Source organism: Bufo gargarizans, chromosome 5 (genome assembly GCF_014858855.1).
Source record: "Bufo gargarizans isolate SCDJY-AF-19 chromosome 5, ASM1485885v1, whole genome shotgun sequence".
Classification (NCBI taxonomy): domain Eukaryota; kingdom Metazoa; phylum Chordata; class Amphibia; order Anura; family Bufonidae; genus Bufo; species Bufo gargarizans.
In genome coordinates, this window is record NC_058084.1 from 90,286,719 (window position 1) to 90,299,468 (window position 12,750).

Below are 12,750 nucleotides of genomic sequence, written 5' to 3' on the forward strand. Positions count from 1 at the left end.
TATAGGTTATCACTAGAAATACAGTTTTCATCCTTCTAAAAGAGAGATAATTTGCATAATTCTTCGCAGGGAGCACCACTGCCTGTAGGACTCCCTACACCAGATGGTTCTCCTCAAAGAGAACGAATACCTTCCAAGACCTATGAAAATTAAAAAGGAAGATTGTCAGGCCTCCATCTCTAGAACATCGCACATGTATGTTCTGACATCACCTGACTGTTATGAGGTTCTATTACAGTCCATTCACATGTGGCAGATATGTCACAAAAAATTCTGAAAGTGTCTCATTCATCTGCTTGTTTTTTTTTGGGGGGGGGGGGGTTTATTGCTCTTCAGATGCAAGAAATTGATTTTCTTTCACACAAAGTTTTGCAACAAAACCTGCTGCCTGTGAATATACTCTTATAGGTAATTACCCCTTGTGCAAAGAAAAAGTGGTCTTGCTGCAGCTAGGGTCTAGCTTTGACCCCTTAAAAATGTGGCTGCTTTGGGCCTTAAAGGGTTATTCCAGGATTTTAATATTTGTGGCCTGTCCAATGTACAGGTGAGTATGTTTTTTTTTCTCCACAGCTACAGCATGCAGCGGTAGAAATTTAAATAAGTAAAAAAAAAAAGATGGACGACCCCTTTAAACAAGTTTCTTTTTTAGATCAATACCAGATTGGTGGGGAGCTCACTTTTGCCACCCTATCCTGTCAACTGTTTGAAGGGGTTGTTGCATCCAAATCGATCATGCCATTTATTTGTAGACATGGGGCTGCCAACCTGCACGCCCTCTTCATGGTGGCGGTGCTGAATAATAATGCAGCTCGTTTCCATTCCCACGTAGAATGAATACATTTTTTCTCCAATTCATCATATGCACCCCAAATGGTGCCACTGACAAATACAACTCACCTCAAAATGTAAAGGTTGACAGTAAAATAAAAAAAGCTTTCTGCCCTTAGAATATGGCGACACAAAAATAAATCCTTTTTTTTAAAAAAAAGGTTATCCAGACATTCTAGTAATCTCACATCATCTAATCAGTAGTTGGCACTAAAGGCTGTATTACACGAGGATTTGCATCATCTTGCAGCGTAATACTGCTGCCGATTGCCCGATGAACAAGCAGCGGTCACCTCCGCTAGCTGGCAAGCGATTGCCAAGAAAGAACGCTTCCCTCCTGACAATCACTTCTGATATGCCTGTCTAACAAAGGCTTAACTTGTGGAAGGAAGATCTATTAGCGCACAGACTGCGGGCTTTTGTGCCCGGGTCACGAATGGATGTGGCCGCATAGTAGTAATTGCATCTGAACAGGAAGAGAAGCGCACACATCCACTCGGGACCTGGTCGGAAGAGTCAGCAGCATGTGCAAATGCGGCAGAGACTGTGGCATCGGCAGAGAGAGATCTTCCTGCCACAGATTAGATGAAATGCCCGCAGTCTAATTATTGTGCAAAAGTGGTATAACAAAAAAAAAAAAAATGGCATTGCTATAATCTTATCAACCTGCAAAACACACTGTATGTATTGCACAGTGAACACTGGAAAAAAAAATTGGGGAAAAGTCCAAAACAGGCAGTTTTCACTATTTGCTGTTCTTTTGTGTAACACAAAGACACTGCACTATTTTATGAACTTACACAAATGACACACAAATACAGTATTTTGTAAACGCAACACTTTAAGGCTACTTTCACATCTGCGTTTTCCTTTCCAGTTTTGAGATCCGGTTATGCACCAGAATGCATTCCGTTCCATTTTGTTGCATTCCCATACCGGACAGAAAACCGCTGCAAAGCAGCGTTTTTGTGTGCGTCATGGTAAGCTGAACATGCCGAATCCGCCATCAAAAACCAAGTAAGTCAATGGTCCCAAATCCGTATATTTTCAGACACAAAAAAAATGCATCCAGTGCCCAATGGTATTTGATGCCGTATCAGGCATGTTTGTTTTTGATATAATACAATCTGACCCGTTCTGAACGGATGCAGCCGGTTGTATTATTCAAACTGTTGCGTTTTCCTATGGTTTTGCGATCCTCTGCCGGATCTCAAAACCGGAAAGGAAAACGCAGATGTGAAAGTAGCCTTATTTTTATTTTGTTTTCCAAGACCACTTTGAACCAACAGAATACCATTTTATCGGCATACAGCTCTGTCAAGTGTGTGCAAAAAATATCTGAATGCCTCCACAACTGGCTCTCTTTATTACTAAAAAAGATGAGGAATAAAAAATACCATAGCATATAACCCCTTAACGATCGCCCACTGTCTTTTGGCAGCAGGCGATGCAGGTCCTCAGTCTCTAGCGACATCCTTTGCTGTCGCTGTAGTAGAGGCGGGTTTGCAGCTCTCGAAGCACTCCTGCTCTAAGATCTACTAACAGCTCAGGTTATGTGACCAGGCCATGATCAAAGGGTACTCCCACCTATGATCAGGTCACCAGGTTTCCTAGTGACCCAATCAGAGATTAGGGCAACCATCTACAGTCAACCCTGGGGACCTATTAAGTACCCCGGGGCTGTCTGTTCAGTAATCCTGCTGTTACAGCACACTGGTGTTGCCCTCTAGTGTTTCTTCCACAAAAAAATTGCCACGTGCTACCGTGTCAATGACAAAATACAGGTCCTTCTAAAAAAAATTTGCATATTGTGATAAAGTTCATTATTTTCTGTAATGTACTGATAAACATTAGACTTTCATATATTTTAGATTCATTACACACAACTGAAGTAGTTCAAGCCTTTTATTGTTTTAATATTGATGATTTTGGTATACAGCTCATGAAAAACCAAATTTCCTATCTAAAAAAATTAGCATATTTCATCCGACCAATAAAAGAAAAGTGTTTTTAATACAAAAAAAGTCAACCTTCAAATAATTATGTTCAGTTCTGCACTTAATACTTGGTCGGGAATCCTTTTGCAGAAATGACTGCTTCAATGCGGCGTGGCATGGAGGCAATCAGCCTGTGGCACTGCTGAGGTGTTATGGAGGCCCAGGATGCTTCGATAGCGGCCTTAAGCTCATCCAGAGTGTTGGGTCTTGCGTCTCTCAACTTTCTCTTCCCAATATCCCACAGATTCTCTATGGGGTTCAGGTCAGGAGAGTTGGCAGGCCAATTGAGCACAGTAATACCATGGTCAGTAAACCATTTACCAGTGGTTTTGGCAGCTGTGAGCAGGTGCCAGGTCGTGCTGAAAAATGAAATCTTCATCTCCATAAAGCTTTTCAGCAGATGGAAGCATGAAGTGCTCCAAAATCTCCTGATAGCTAGCTGCATTGACCCTGCTCTTGATAAAACACAGTGGACCAACACCAGCAGCTGACATGGCACCCCAGACCATCACTGACTGTGGGTACTTGACACTGGACTTCAGGCATTTTGGCATTTCCCTCTCCCCAGTCTTCCTCCAGACTCTGGCACCTTGATTTCCGAATGACATGCAAAATTTGCTTTCATCCGAAAAAAGTACTTTGGACCACTGAGCAACAGTCCAGTGCTGCTTCTCTGTAGCCCAGGTCAGGCGCTTCTGCCGCTGTTTCTGGTTCAAAAGTGGCTTGACCTGGAGAATGCGGCACCTGTAGCCCATTTCCTGCACACGCCTGTACACGGTGGCTCTGGATGTTTCTACTCCAGACTCAGTCCACTGCTTCCGCAGGTCCCCCAAGGTCTGGAATCGGTCCTTCTCCACAATCTTCCTCAGGGTCCGGTCACCTCTTCTCGTTGTGCAGCGTTTTCTGCCACACTTTTTCCTTCCCACAGACTTCCCACTGAGGTGCCTTGATACAGCACTCTGGGAACAGCCTATTCGTTCAGAAATTTCTTTCTGTGTCTTACCCTCTTGCTTGAGGGTGTCAATGATGGCCTTCTGGACAGCAGTCAGGTCGGCAGTCTTACCCATGATTGCGGTTTTGAGTAATGAACCAGGCTGGGAGTTTTTAAAAGCCTCAGGGATCTTTTGCAGGTGTTTAGAGTTAATTAGTTGATTCAGATGATTAGGTTAATAGCTCGTTTAGAGAACCTTTTCATGATATGCTATTTTTTTTAGATAGGAATTTTGGGTTTTCATGAGCTGTATGCCAAAACCATCAATATTAAAACAATAAAAGGCTTGAACTACTTCAGTTGGTGTGTAATGAATCTAAAATATATGAAAGTCTAATGTTTATCAGTACATTACAGAAAATAATTAACTTTATCACAATATGCTAATTTTTTTAGAAGGACCTGTACACTGTTATAAAAGCAACAGGGAACGGTCAAGTGGACGATTTAGGGGACTTTCACACTTGCGGCATAGTGATCCGGCAAGCAGTATGCCAACTGATGGCATTTGTAAGACTGATCAGGATCCTGATCAGTCAGAAAAATGCATTGAAATGCCGGATCCGTCTTTCCGGTGTCATCCGGCAAAACTGATCCAGAATTAATTTTTTACACCTTTTTTTCTGTCTGCACATGCGCAGACCGGAAGGACGGATCCAGCATTCCAGTAATTTGAATTAATTCCTATGGAAAAAAATGCCGGATTCAGGCAAGTCTTAAGTTTTTTTTTCGCCGGAGATAAACCGTAGAATGCTGCGGTTTTATCTTTTGCCTGATCAGTCAAAATGACTGAACTGAAGACATCATTATGCATCCTGAATGGATTTCTCTCCCCAGAATGCATGGGGATAAAACTGATCAGTTCTTTTCCGGCATTGAGCCTTTTTGACGGAACTCAGTGCCGGAAAAGAAAAACGCTAGTGGGAAAGTACCCTTATGTGAAGCAAATTCCAAACTAGGCAATATACCTGTTCAAGAACATCCAGTTTTAATTCCAGTTTACTAAGCACAACATCTCCGCCCCAGAGCGACAGCTGCAAGTCCGAGGGCTTCAGATTCTTGATGTATCGATCCACATAGCTCATCAAAATCGGAGTCACATAGGACTCCAACATCGTTAAACACTTCCAGGAGCCGACGTCTGTTTATCTGTATTTAGGGGGAAGAGAATAAAACAATGTAAATATGCAGTGATTTCTATTAGGGCTTGGATCAGCATCCTCTGGCACTCCAGCTGTGGTGAAACTACAACTCCCAGCATGCACACTTGCTTGAAACTCCCAAAGAATTGATTGTAGAATGCAGGGAGTTGTAGCCTCTCAACTCTATTAGGGCATATAGGCTAAATAAAGACCCGCTGCAAAGAAGCTCTCTCTCTTGCTCAGGAAGATTAGGGGCCTATATAAATTACACAGACAAACCCCACTCATTTAGTTCAATGGGCTCAGCCTACATCAGATGTCAAAACAGACTAAGGGCTCATGCACATGACTGTGCTGGCCAGGCCCGTGCTGCGAACCGCAAATTGCGGTCAGCAATGCAAAGGCACCGACCTTGGGGCAGCCGCATACGGATCGCGGACCCATTCACTTGAATGGGGTCCGCGATCCGCACCGCAAAAAAAAAAGTAGTGCATGCACTACTTTTTTGCAGTGTGGAGGCATGGCCAGAAGCACCACGGAAGCACTCGGTAGTGCTTCCGTGGGGTTCCGATCCGTGCTTCCGCACCGCATCTCTGGGTTTGCGGACTCATTCAAGTTAATGGGTCCGCATCCGTGATGCGGGGTGCACACGCCGGCACCCCGTGTATAGCGGACCTGTCGTATGCGGGCCGCAATACGGCCACGGTGGGGCAATGGCTGTGTTCATGAGTCCTAAGCCTTTTCAAGAAAACTTTTAGAGGGAATCTGTCACCAGGTTTATATTGCCAGAAAGCATGGACAGAACCCTAATTACCTAGACCATGGGTTCAGCGACGTTCAGCACTCAAGCTGTGGTGAAACTACAACTTCCAGCATGCATACTTGCTTGGCGGTTCTTGGAACTCCCATAGAAATTAATGAAACATGCTGGGAGTTGTAGTTTTACAAACGCTGGAGTGCTGGAGGTTGCTGACCCCCTGATTTAGACTTAGACTTTAGTTATCCAATAACAGTTCATCGGCTGCAGCGGAAGTTGAGTGCTGGAGTCCTCTCAATGACTTGTGCGTGTCCTGGAGTCCTCTGCTGCTGACTGACAGTTTTCATTCGGCGGCAGGACGGCAGCCACAGATCATGAATGAGAGGACGTGTGCTACTGCTAATAAACTGCGATTTTAGGAAAACTATTGCAAGAAAAAAGTAATTGATCCAGCACTGCAATCAGTGTCTCTGTGACTACATTATACTACCCACAGACAGGGCGGCATACACTTGGGGACAGATTGCCTTTAAATTATGTATATTAGAACAATGCTTATGTTTCAATTCATCATCATTCCAACATCTCGATTTACTGTCTTTGACCTGGAACACGCTTGGGGTCATTTGTCAAACTGGTGTAAAGTAGAACTGGCTTAGTTGCCCATAGCAACCAATCAGATTCCGCCTTTTATTTTCCAAAGGAGCCATTAAAAATGAAAGGTGGAATCTGATTGGTTGCTATGGGCAACTATGCCAGTTCTACTTTACACCAGTTTGATATATTACCCCAATGTTGTTTACATCCTCATGAAAAGTCTACTGACCTAAGACTAGAATTGTATTCAGTCTGCACAATCCTCCAGTACCATTCACCTGAATTGAGATTCTTCTGTAGCCGTTTTATGAATTTCTGCAAGTTCTGTTTTAGATAAAAGGGACAGCTGCAGAAAATGTACCGAGTGTGAATATAACCATAATCTCCTACACACACATTTCTTTCAGCCATGACTTTCAAACATTTCTCATGCACACGGCTGTTGCCCGGCTGTGGTCGTATTGCGGGCCACATACAGGGGGTCCGCAATACACGGGCATCGGCCGTGTGAACCCCACGCCACGGATCGTGGATTCATTCACTTGAATGGGTCCGCAATCACGGAGATGCGAAACGGAGGCACGGACCGGAAGCACTACGGAGTGCTTCTATGGGTTTTCTGTCCGTCACACCGCACCGCAAAAAAAGTAGTGCATGCACTACTTTTTTGCGGTGTGTACCGTCGGATGCGGATTGCGGACCCAATTCAAGTAAATAGGTCCGCGATCCGCATGTGGCTGCCCTACGGTCGGTGTCCGTCCATTGCGGACTGCAATTTGCGGTCTGCAACATGGGCCCAGACAGCACATGGTCGTGGGCATGAGCCCTTAGCCATAATTGAAGCAATAAATAAAATATAAAAGGTGGAATCTGATTGGTTGCTATGAGCAACTAAGGCAGTTTTCCTTTAGACCAGTCTGATAAATCTCCCCCACTGACTGAGTGAAAGGCTGAAGGCCTAGTTCACACTTCAGTGAATCACGGACAACACACGGATCCATTGATTTATGTGTTTTTCACACGTCAGCGGTTTCCAGTGGAAAAATCACGGAGACATGCACTACTTTGGTCAGTGATGCGGCCCAGTCACACCCACTGAAGTCTATGGGTCTGTGTTTTGTCAGCGGTTTTTCATGGACCATTGGTAGAAGATACTTTTGAAATTAATTTTCAGCTCAGCGGTGTCTGTTGAATTGGGGTGATACACAGAGGGTGAACAGACATACGGACCAAACAGATTTTCCATGAACGTCAAATGGACACAGAAATGTGAACAAGGCCTGAGGAGTCTTTTTTTTTTTTTTTCTTTATAGAGGCGTGTGAGGCTTCCTCTGGCTGTACCCCCTATACACCAATAATTCCATATGAAGGATTTTACTGTCAGACGCTATACACATCTCATGGAGGTATTCTCCTCATTACCTGCACACAGGGCCGTCCAGCCTCCGGGAGATGCTATGTAGGGTCCATACACTCATCTCAGCGCATGACCATGGGCAGACTGGGAACATAAAGTGGCCCTGGAAACCTAAAAGTGACCCCCATATTGTAGGCGGGTCCAAACAAGCAGGTAGGGACTACACAAGTAGGCAGGACCAGCAATACTATAGTGCAGCACAAAATACGGCAGTCCTTAGTGCAGTATTCAAGTGTATCAGTATCAATGTCCTGAGGACAGTAATACATTTGAGTTCAGGATTGCACCTGCATCCACGGGCCAGGTGCATAAGTACCAGACGCTCCTACTTTAAAGTGGTTCTCCGGGCTTTTCATTTTCAGGATAGGTCATTAATATTAGACTGGCGGGGGTCCGACACATGGCACCCCTGCCGATCAGCTGTAAGAAGAGAAGGGGCTCACAGTGCCATAGACACAGCAGGAGCGAGCATGAAGAGAAAAGGGAGACAGCATGTGTGCGTCTTCTCTTCATACAGATGATCGGTGGATGTCCACGATGCCAGACCCCCGGCGATCTGATATCGATGACCTATCCGGAGAATGGGTCATCAATATTCAAAGCCTGGAGAACCCCTTTAATTCATGCTGAGAGCATCCGATGGTTATGTACCTGGCCAGAGGCCATGAGAGGTCTGCGGCCAGTCCACCCCTGTGCATGACCCATAAATGTCAGCCGGGGTCTCCGCGCCTCAGTGTGCACACAGCCTGACACCGGCTAACCCAAGGAACATCATGTTGCTGTGAGGTCACCACAGACAGTAAGGTTCACAGTGAATGAGACCATTTATTGGGGAGTGTACCCTATAGAGTTATCCAGAGTGACTGCTTTGACAGGACAGCTGGGACTGAGAAATTCTAGCTGACAGGGCGCGCTGGGCTTTGTAGTGCGACAACAGCTGACGGGGAAACACAGAGGCAGCAGATAACCGCTGGCAGCCACCGCACGGTCCAGCTAGGAGCTCTGAGGCACAGCAGTAACGTGTCAGTTAAAAAAAAACTTACACCAGACCCCCGCAGCTACCACCCGGTCCCGGCACTTCCACTGCCAGCCTGAGCAACGTGAAGTTCTACCCACACTTCCGGGTATATGGAGGAAAGCGGATGTGACGTCATATAAACATCCAGCCGGGCTGCCGGAACTTAGGTCCGGGTCATGTGACGTGAGCCCTGCTGTCAATCACTTTGAGGGGCGGGGCGTTCACTGGGTCACGTGGAGTTGAGAATTTACAGTAAACCTGAAAGGATGGAAAACATAACATTGCATTCAACGAGGACATGAATATTTTTCAAAGTTTTTCTGTAAAAATGGCGGGGAATCTTATCTTTGCTATGGACGCTATATGTGTGGATCTGACTGGTCTTTTTTAAAGGGAATGTCTCATCAGAAAATTAACTATTTTTTTAAATCATATTTTTAAATAATTTTTGGTGGTTATTTTTTAATTTTCCATATCAACACCTGTATTTAAAATAAATCCTAAAATCTTGCAGTTTTTTTTTTGCACTGGCCCCTAAGCCTAATGATAGGGGCCACTTCATGGTCTGTACAGATCACTTTACTGCAGTCTTCGCATTATCATTAGAGACAGGATTACACTGACAGATATCGCCTCTGCATATATAACATTGGATCCACCATTCACAATAGTTAATATCGCAGCTTATCTACACCCCCCTGACCTCTGCACAGGTCACACAGCATACTTCGAAAACTCTCCATAGAAGTCAGTGACGTCCCCTCCTGTGTCTATGGAACATTTGTCTGCTGTAAAGCATCTCTCTAAATGCTGTGAGGAACAGCTCATTCAAGATGGCCGCCCCCATGATCCTGGTCTGGAAAGCCCCTTCATACACAAATAGTCTTTTTGGTGTTTTATTATTGCTTATAAACATGTATTTACTTTTTATTGCTTGTGAAAACAATTGCCATACATTTCAAGCATTTTTTTAGGCATTTGTAGGCGTCCGTCACACATAAATTTAGTTTGGCTTTTTTTTAGACTATGTAAAGACGCCATCATTGTAATTGACACATGCGGTTTTTTAAAGCAGTGTAAAAAAAATGGATGTCAGTGGGCTAAAAACAGTGAAAAAACACCACTACAAGCTGTAGATTTCGGGGTGGGGGGGGGGGACAAAAGCTACTAAAAACACAGCTTTTTTTGGGTGGGGGGGGATGGTAACTACACCTCATTTTTTTGTCTACATTTTGTTCATAGACCAAAAAAAGATAAAAGCTGTATTCACTGATGTTACTTGCAAGTCAGTGAGAACAGCTTTAGGCCTTAGGCTACTTTCACACTAGCGTTTTAGTTTTCCGGCATTGAGATCCGTCATAGGGGCTCAATACCGGAAAAACGCTTCAGTTTTGTCCCCATTCATCCATTTTCTCTGACACAATAGAAAACGGATCCGTCCTCCATTGACTTTCAGTGGAGTTCATGACGTATCCGTCTTGGCTATGTTACAGATAATACAACCGGATCAGTTCATAACGGATGCAGACGGTTGTATTATCAGTGACGGAAGCGTTTTTGCTGAACCCTGCCGGATCCAGTAAAAGCGCTAGTGTGAAAGTAGCCTTACAAGTGTATTTGGTGGCACTTTTGTAAAATTTGTGACGTGTTTTTTCTTGCATTTTTCATTGCCTATAGAAGAGTCTATTGAAAAAAAATGCATATCCCCCCCCCTCCATATTTAAAGAGGTTGTCCAAGTTATATTTAAATCCTCAAGATAGGTCATCAATATCAGATCGGCAGAGTTCCGACACCCAGCACCCCCGCTGATCAGCTGTTTGAAGAGAAGGCGCGCGCCGTGCCAGCGCCGCCTCCTCTTCACTGTTTAGAAAACGGATCCGTCCCCATTGACTTACATTGTGTGCCAGGACGGATCCGTTTGGCTCAGTTTCGTCAGACGGACACCAAAACGCTGCAAGCAGCGTTTTGGTGTCCGCCTCCAAAGCGGAATGGAGGCAAACTGATGCATTCTGAGCGGATCCTTTTCCATTCAGACTGCATTAGGGAAAAACGGATCAGTTTTGGACCGCTTGTGAGAGCCCTGAACCGATCTCACAAACGGAAAGCCAAAACGCTAGTGTGACAGTAGCCTTACAGACCCTTTATACCTCAATGTCTTATTTATTATGTAGGACTTTTAAAAAGACGCCTCTCCACGTTAGACAACCCCCTGGTGCACCATATTGCACTGGCGCCAAATATATTAATTACTGTTCGCCATTTCATAAATTTGGCACAAACTCACAACTAGGGATGAGCGAATCGACTTCGGATTAAACATCTGAAGTCGATTCGCATAAAACTTTGTTAGAATGTATTGGCTCAGGTGAGCCGAAGTTATTGCTCCGAGAAGTCTCACGAGACTTCGGGTAATAACTTCATAAATTAATTTGTACCGTAAAAAAAACATTTCCCGAACTCGGGTTCAGCTCCGTACAGTATTGGAACTAAGTTTTATGCGAATCGACTTCGGATGTTTCATCCCTACTCACAAAGACAGACTTAAAACTGACACCAAAACCACCGCAAATAATACATTCTCCCTAAATTCATATTTTGAAGGCAGACTCTGTTCTCCCAGAAGGGTAGCTGATACTGGAGTCCCAGGGGTGCGCGCAGTCCTGATTGTCTACTGATTTTTCGTGGTTTGCTTAACCCCTCTCCAGAGATGGTCAGGTCACAGTTGATTGGCAGGAAGTCTGCGTTAACCTTATTAGCTATGATAGGTCAGTAATATCGCTTTTTGTTATTCCTCCGTTATTTAATACGGCAATGCAACACCTTGGGAAGTGTCTAACCTGTTAATAGGAGAAAACCTTGACAGCCTCTCCTTTATAGCTGTCATAATAATCTGTCTGGACGGGGCCGTTCGTGCCATGTGCAAACCACACGGCGTTAACCCCTTTCTTTCTGGGTAATAGATTTAATGAATGTGAATAGCGAAGCTATCTGACAAGTAAAGTATCGGACACCCTACAAAGTAGTGTTAAGCGAATCAAAGTTCACAAAGTGGACTATGATCTGAATTTTAGGAAATATTTGATTCACCGTGAAGCTGGATCTCCCCCTGCTTTGTGATAACAAATAGATTTTTCCTGAAATGGTGGTAAAAATAAGAAAAATCATACTTACCTCCCACTTGAAGATCCCACGAGTAATCTTGTGCGCGGTGACATATGACTTCACCACGCCGGACGACGTGATTAGATTTGTAGATCGAATAGATGAGGTAAGTACAAATTATTATTATTTTTAATTAGCGCTAAAATGCTTTAATATGGACCTCAGATGCCGCGATTAGTGATGAACGCGGCATCTGAGGAGTTCAATGACAGGGGACTGTGCAATCTCCGTTCCTTCTCATTACACCCGATATTTACAAAGAAATGCGCTTCCTGACTAAGGCCTCATGCACACGGACGTTTTTTTTTGCGGTTCGCAAAAAAGGTTTCCATTGTTCCGTGATCCGTGTCCGTTTTTTCTTCCATGGGTCTTCCTTGATTTTTGGAGGATCCACGGACATGAAAAATGAAAAAAAAATCTAAGTCAAGTTTGCCTGCAATCACGGACGCGGATGACAATCTTGTGTGCATCCGTGATTTTTCACGGACCCATTGACTTGAATGGGTCCGTGAACCGTTGTCCGTGAAAAAAATAGGACAGGTCATATTTTTTTCACGGACTGGAAACACGGATCACGGACGCGGATGCCAAATGGTGCATTTTCTGATTTTTCCACAGCGCAGCTCATGTACAAACCGGATTCCAAAAAAGTTGGGACACTAAACAAATTGTGAATAAAAACTGAATGCAATGATGTGGAGATGGCAAATGGCAATATTTTATTTGTAATAGAACGTAGATGACAGATCAAACGTTTAATCCGAGTAAATGTATCATTTTAAAGGAAAAATACGTTGATTCAAATTTTCACGGTGTCAACAAATCCCAAAAAAGTTGGGA

At 44.2% G+C, this 12,750-nt stretch overlaps 1 protein-coding gene across 7 annotated transcripts in view; it reads right to left on the minus strand.

The window, feature by feature from the left end:
- The window catches only part of VPS13B (vacuolar protein sorting 13 homolog B), a 988,099-nt gene extending 979,217 nt beyond the window's left edge, over positions 1-8,882 (minus strand). For 6 of the 7 annotated variants that reach the window (XM_044295329.1, XM_044295331.1, XM_044295327.1 and 3 more), the window contains exons 1-2: positions 8,773-8,882; positions 4,785-4,965 (exon numbers count right to left, since the gene is read on the minus strand). In XM_044295329.1, the coding sequence (XP_044151264.1) occupies positions 4,785-4,931 (147 nt within the window). In that variant the 5' untranslated portion in view covers positions 4,932-4,965; positions 8,773-8,882. Of the gene's footprint in view, positions 1-4,784; positions 4,966-6,541; positions 6,637-8,772 lie in introns of all 7 variants that reach the window. The other variant, XM_044295328.1, reaches the window with a different exon arrangement.
- Between the last annotated feature and the right edge of the window lie 3,868 nt (positions 8,883-12,750).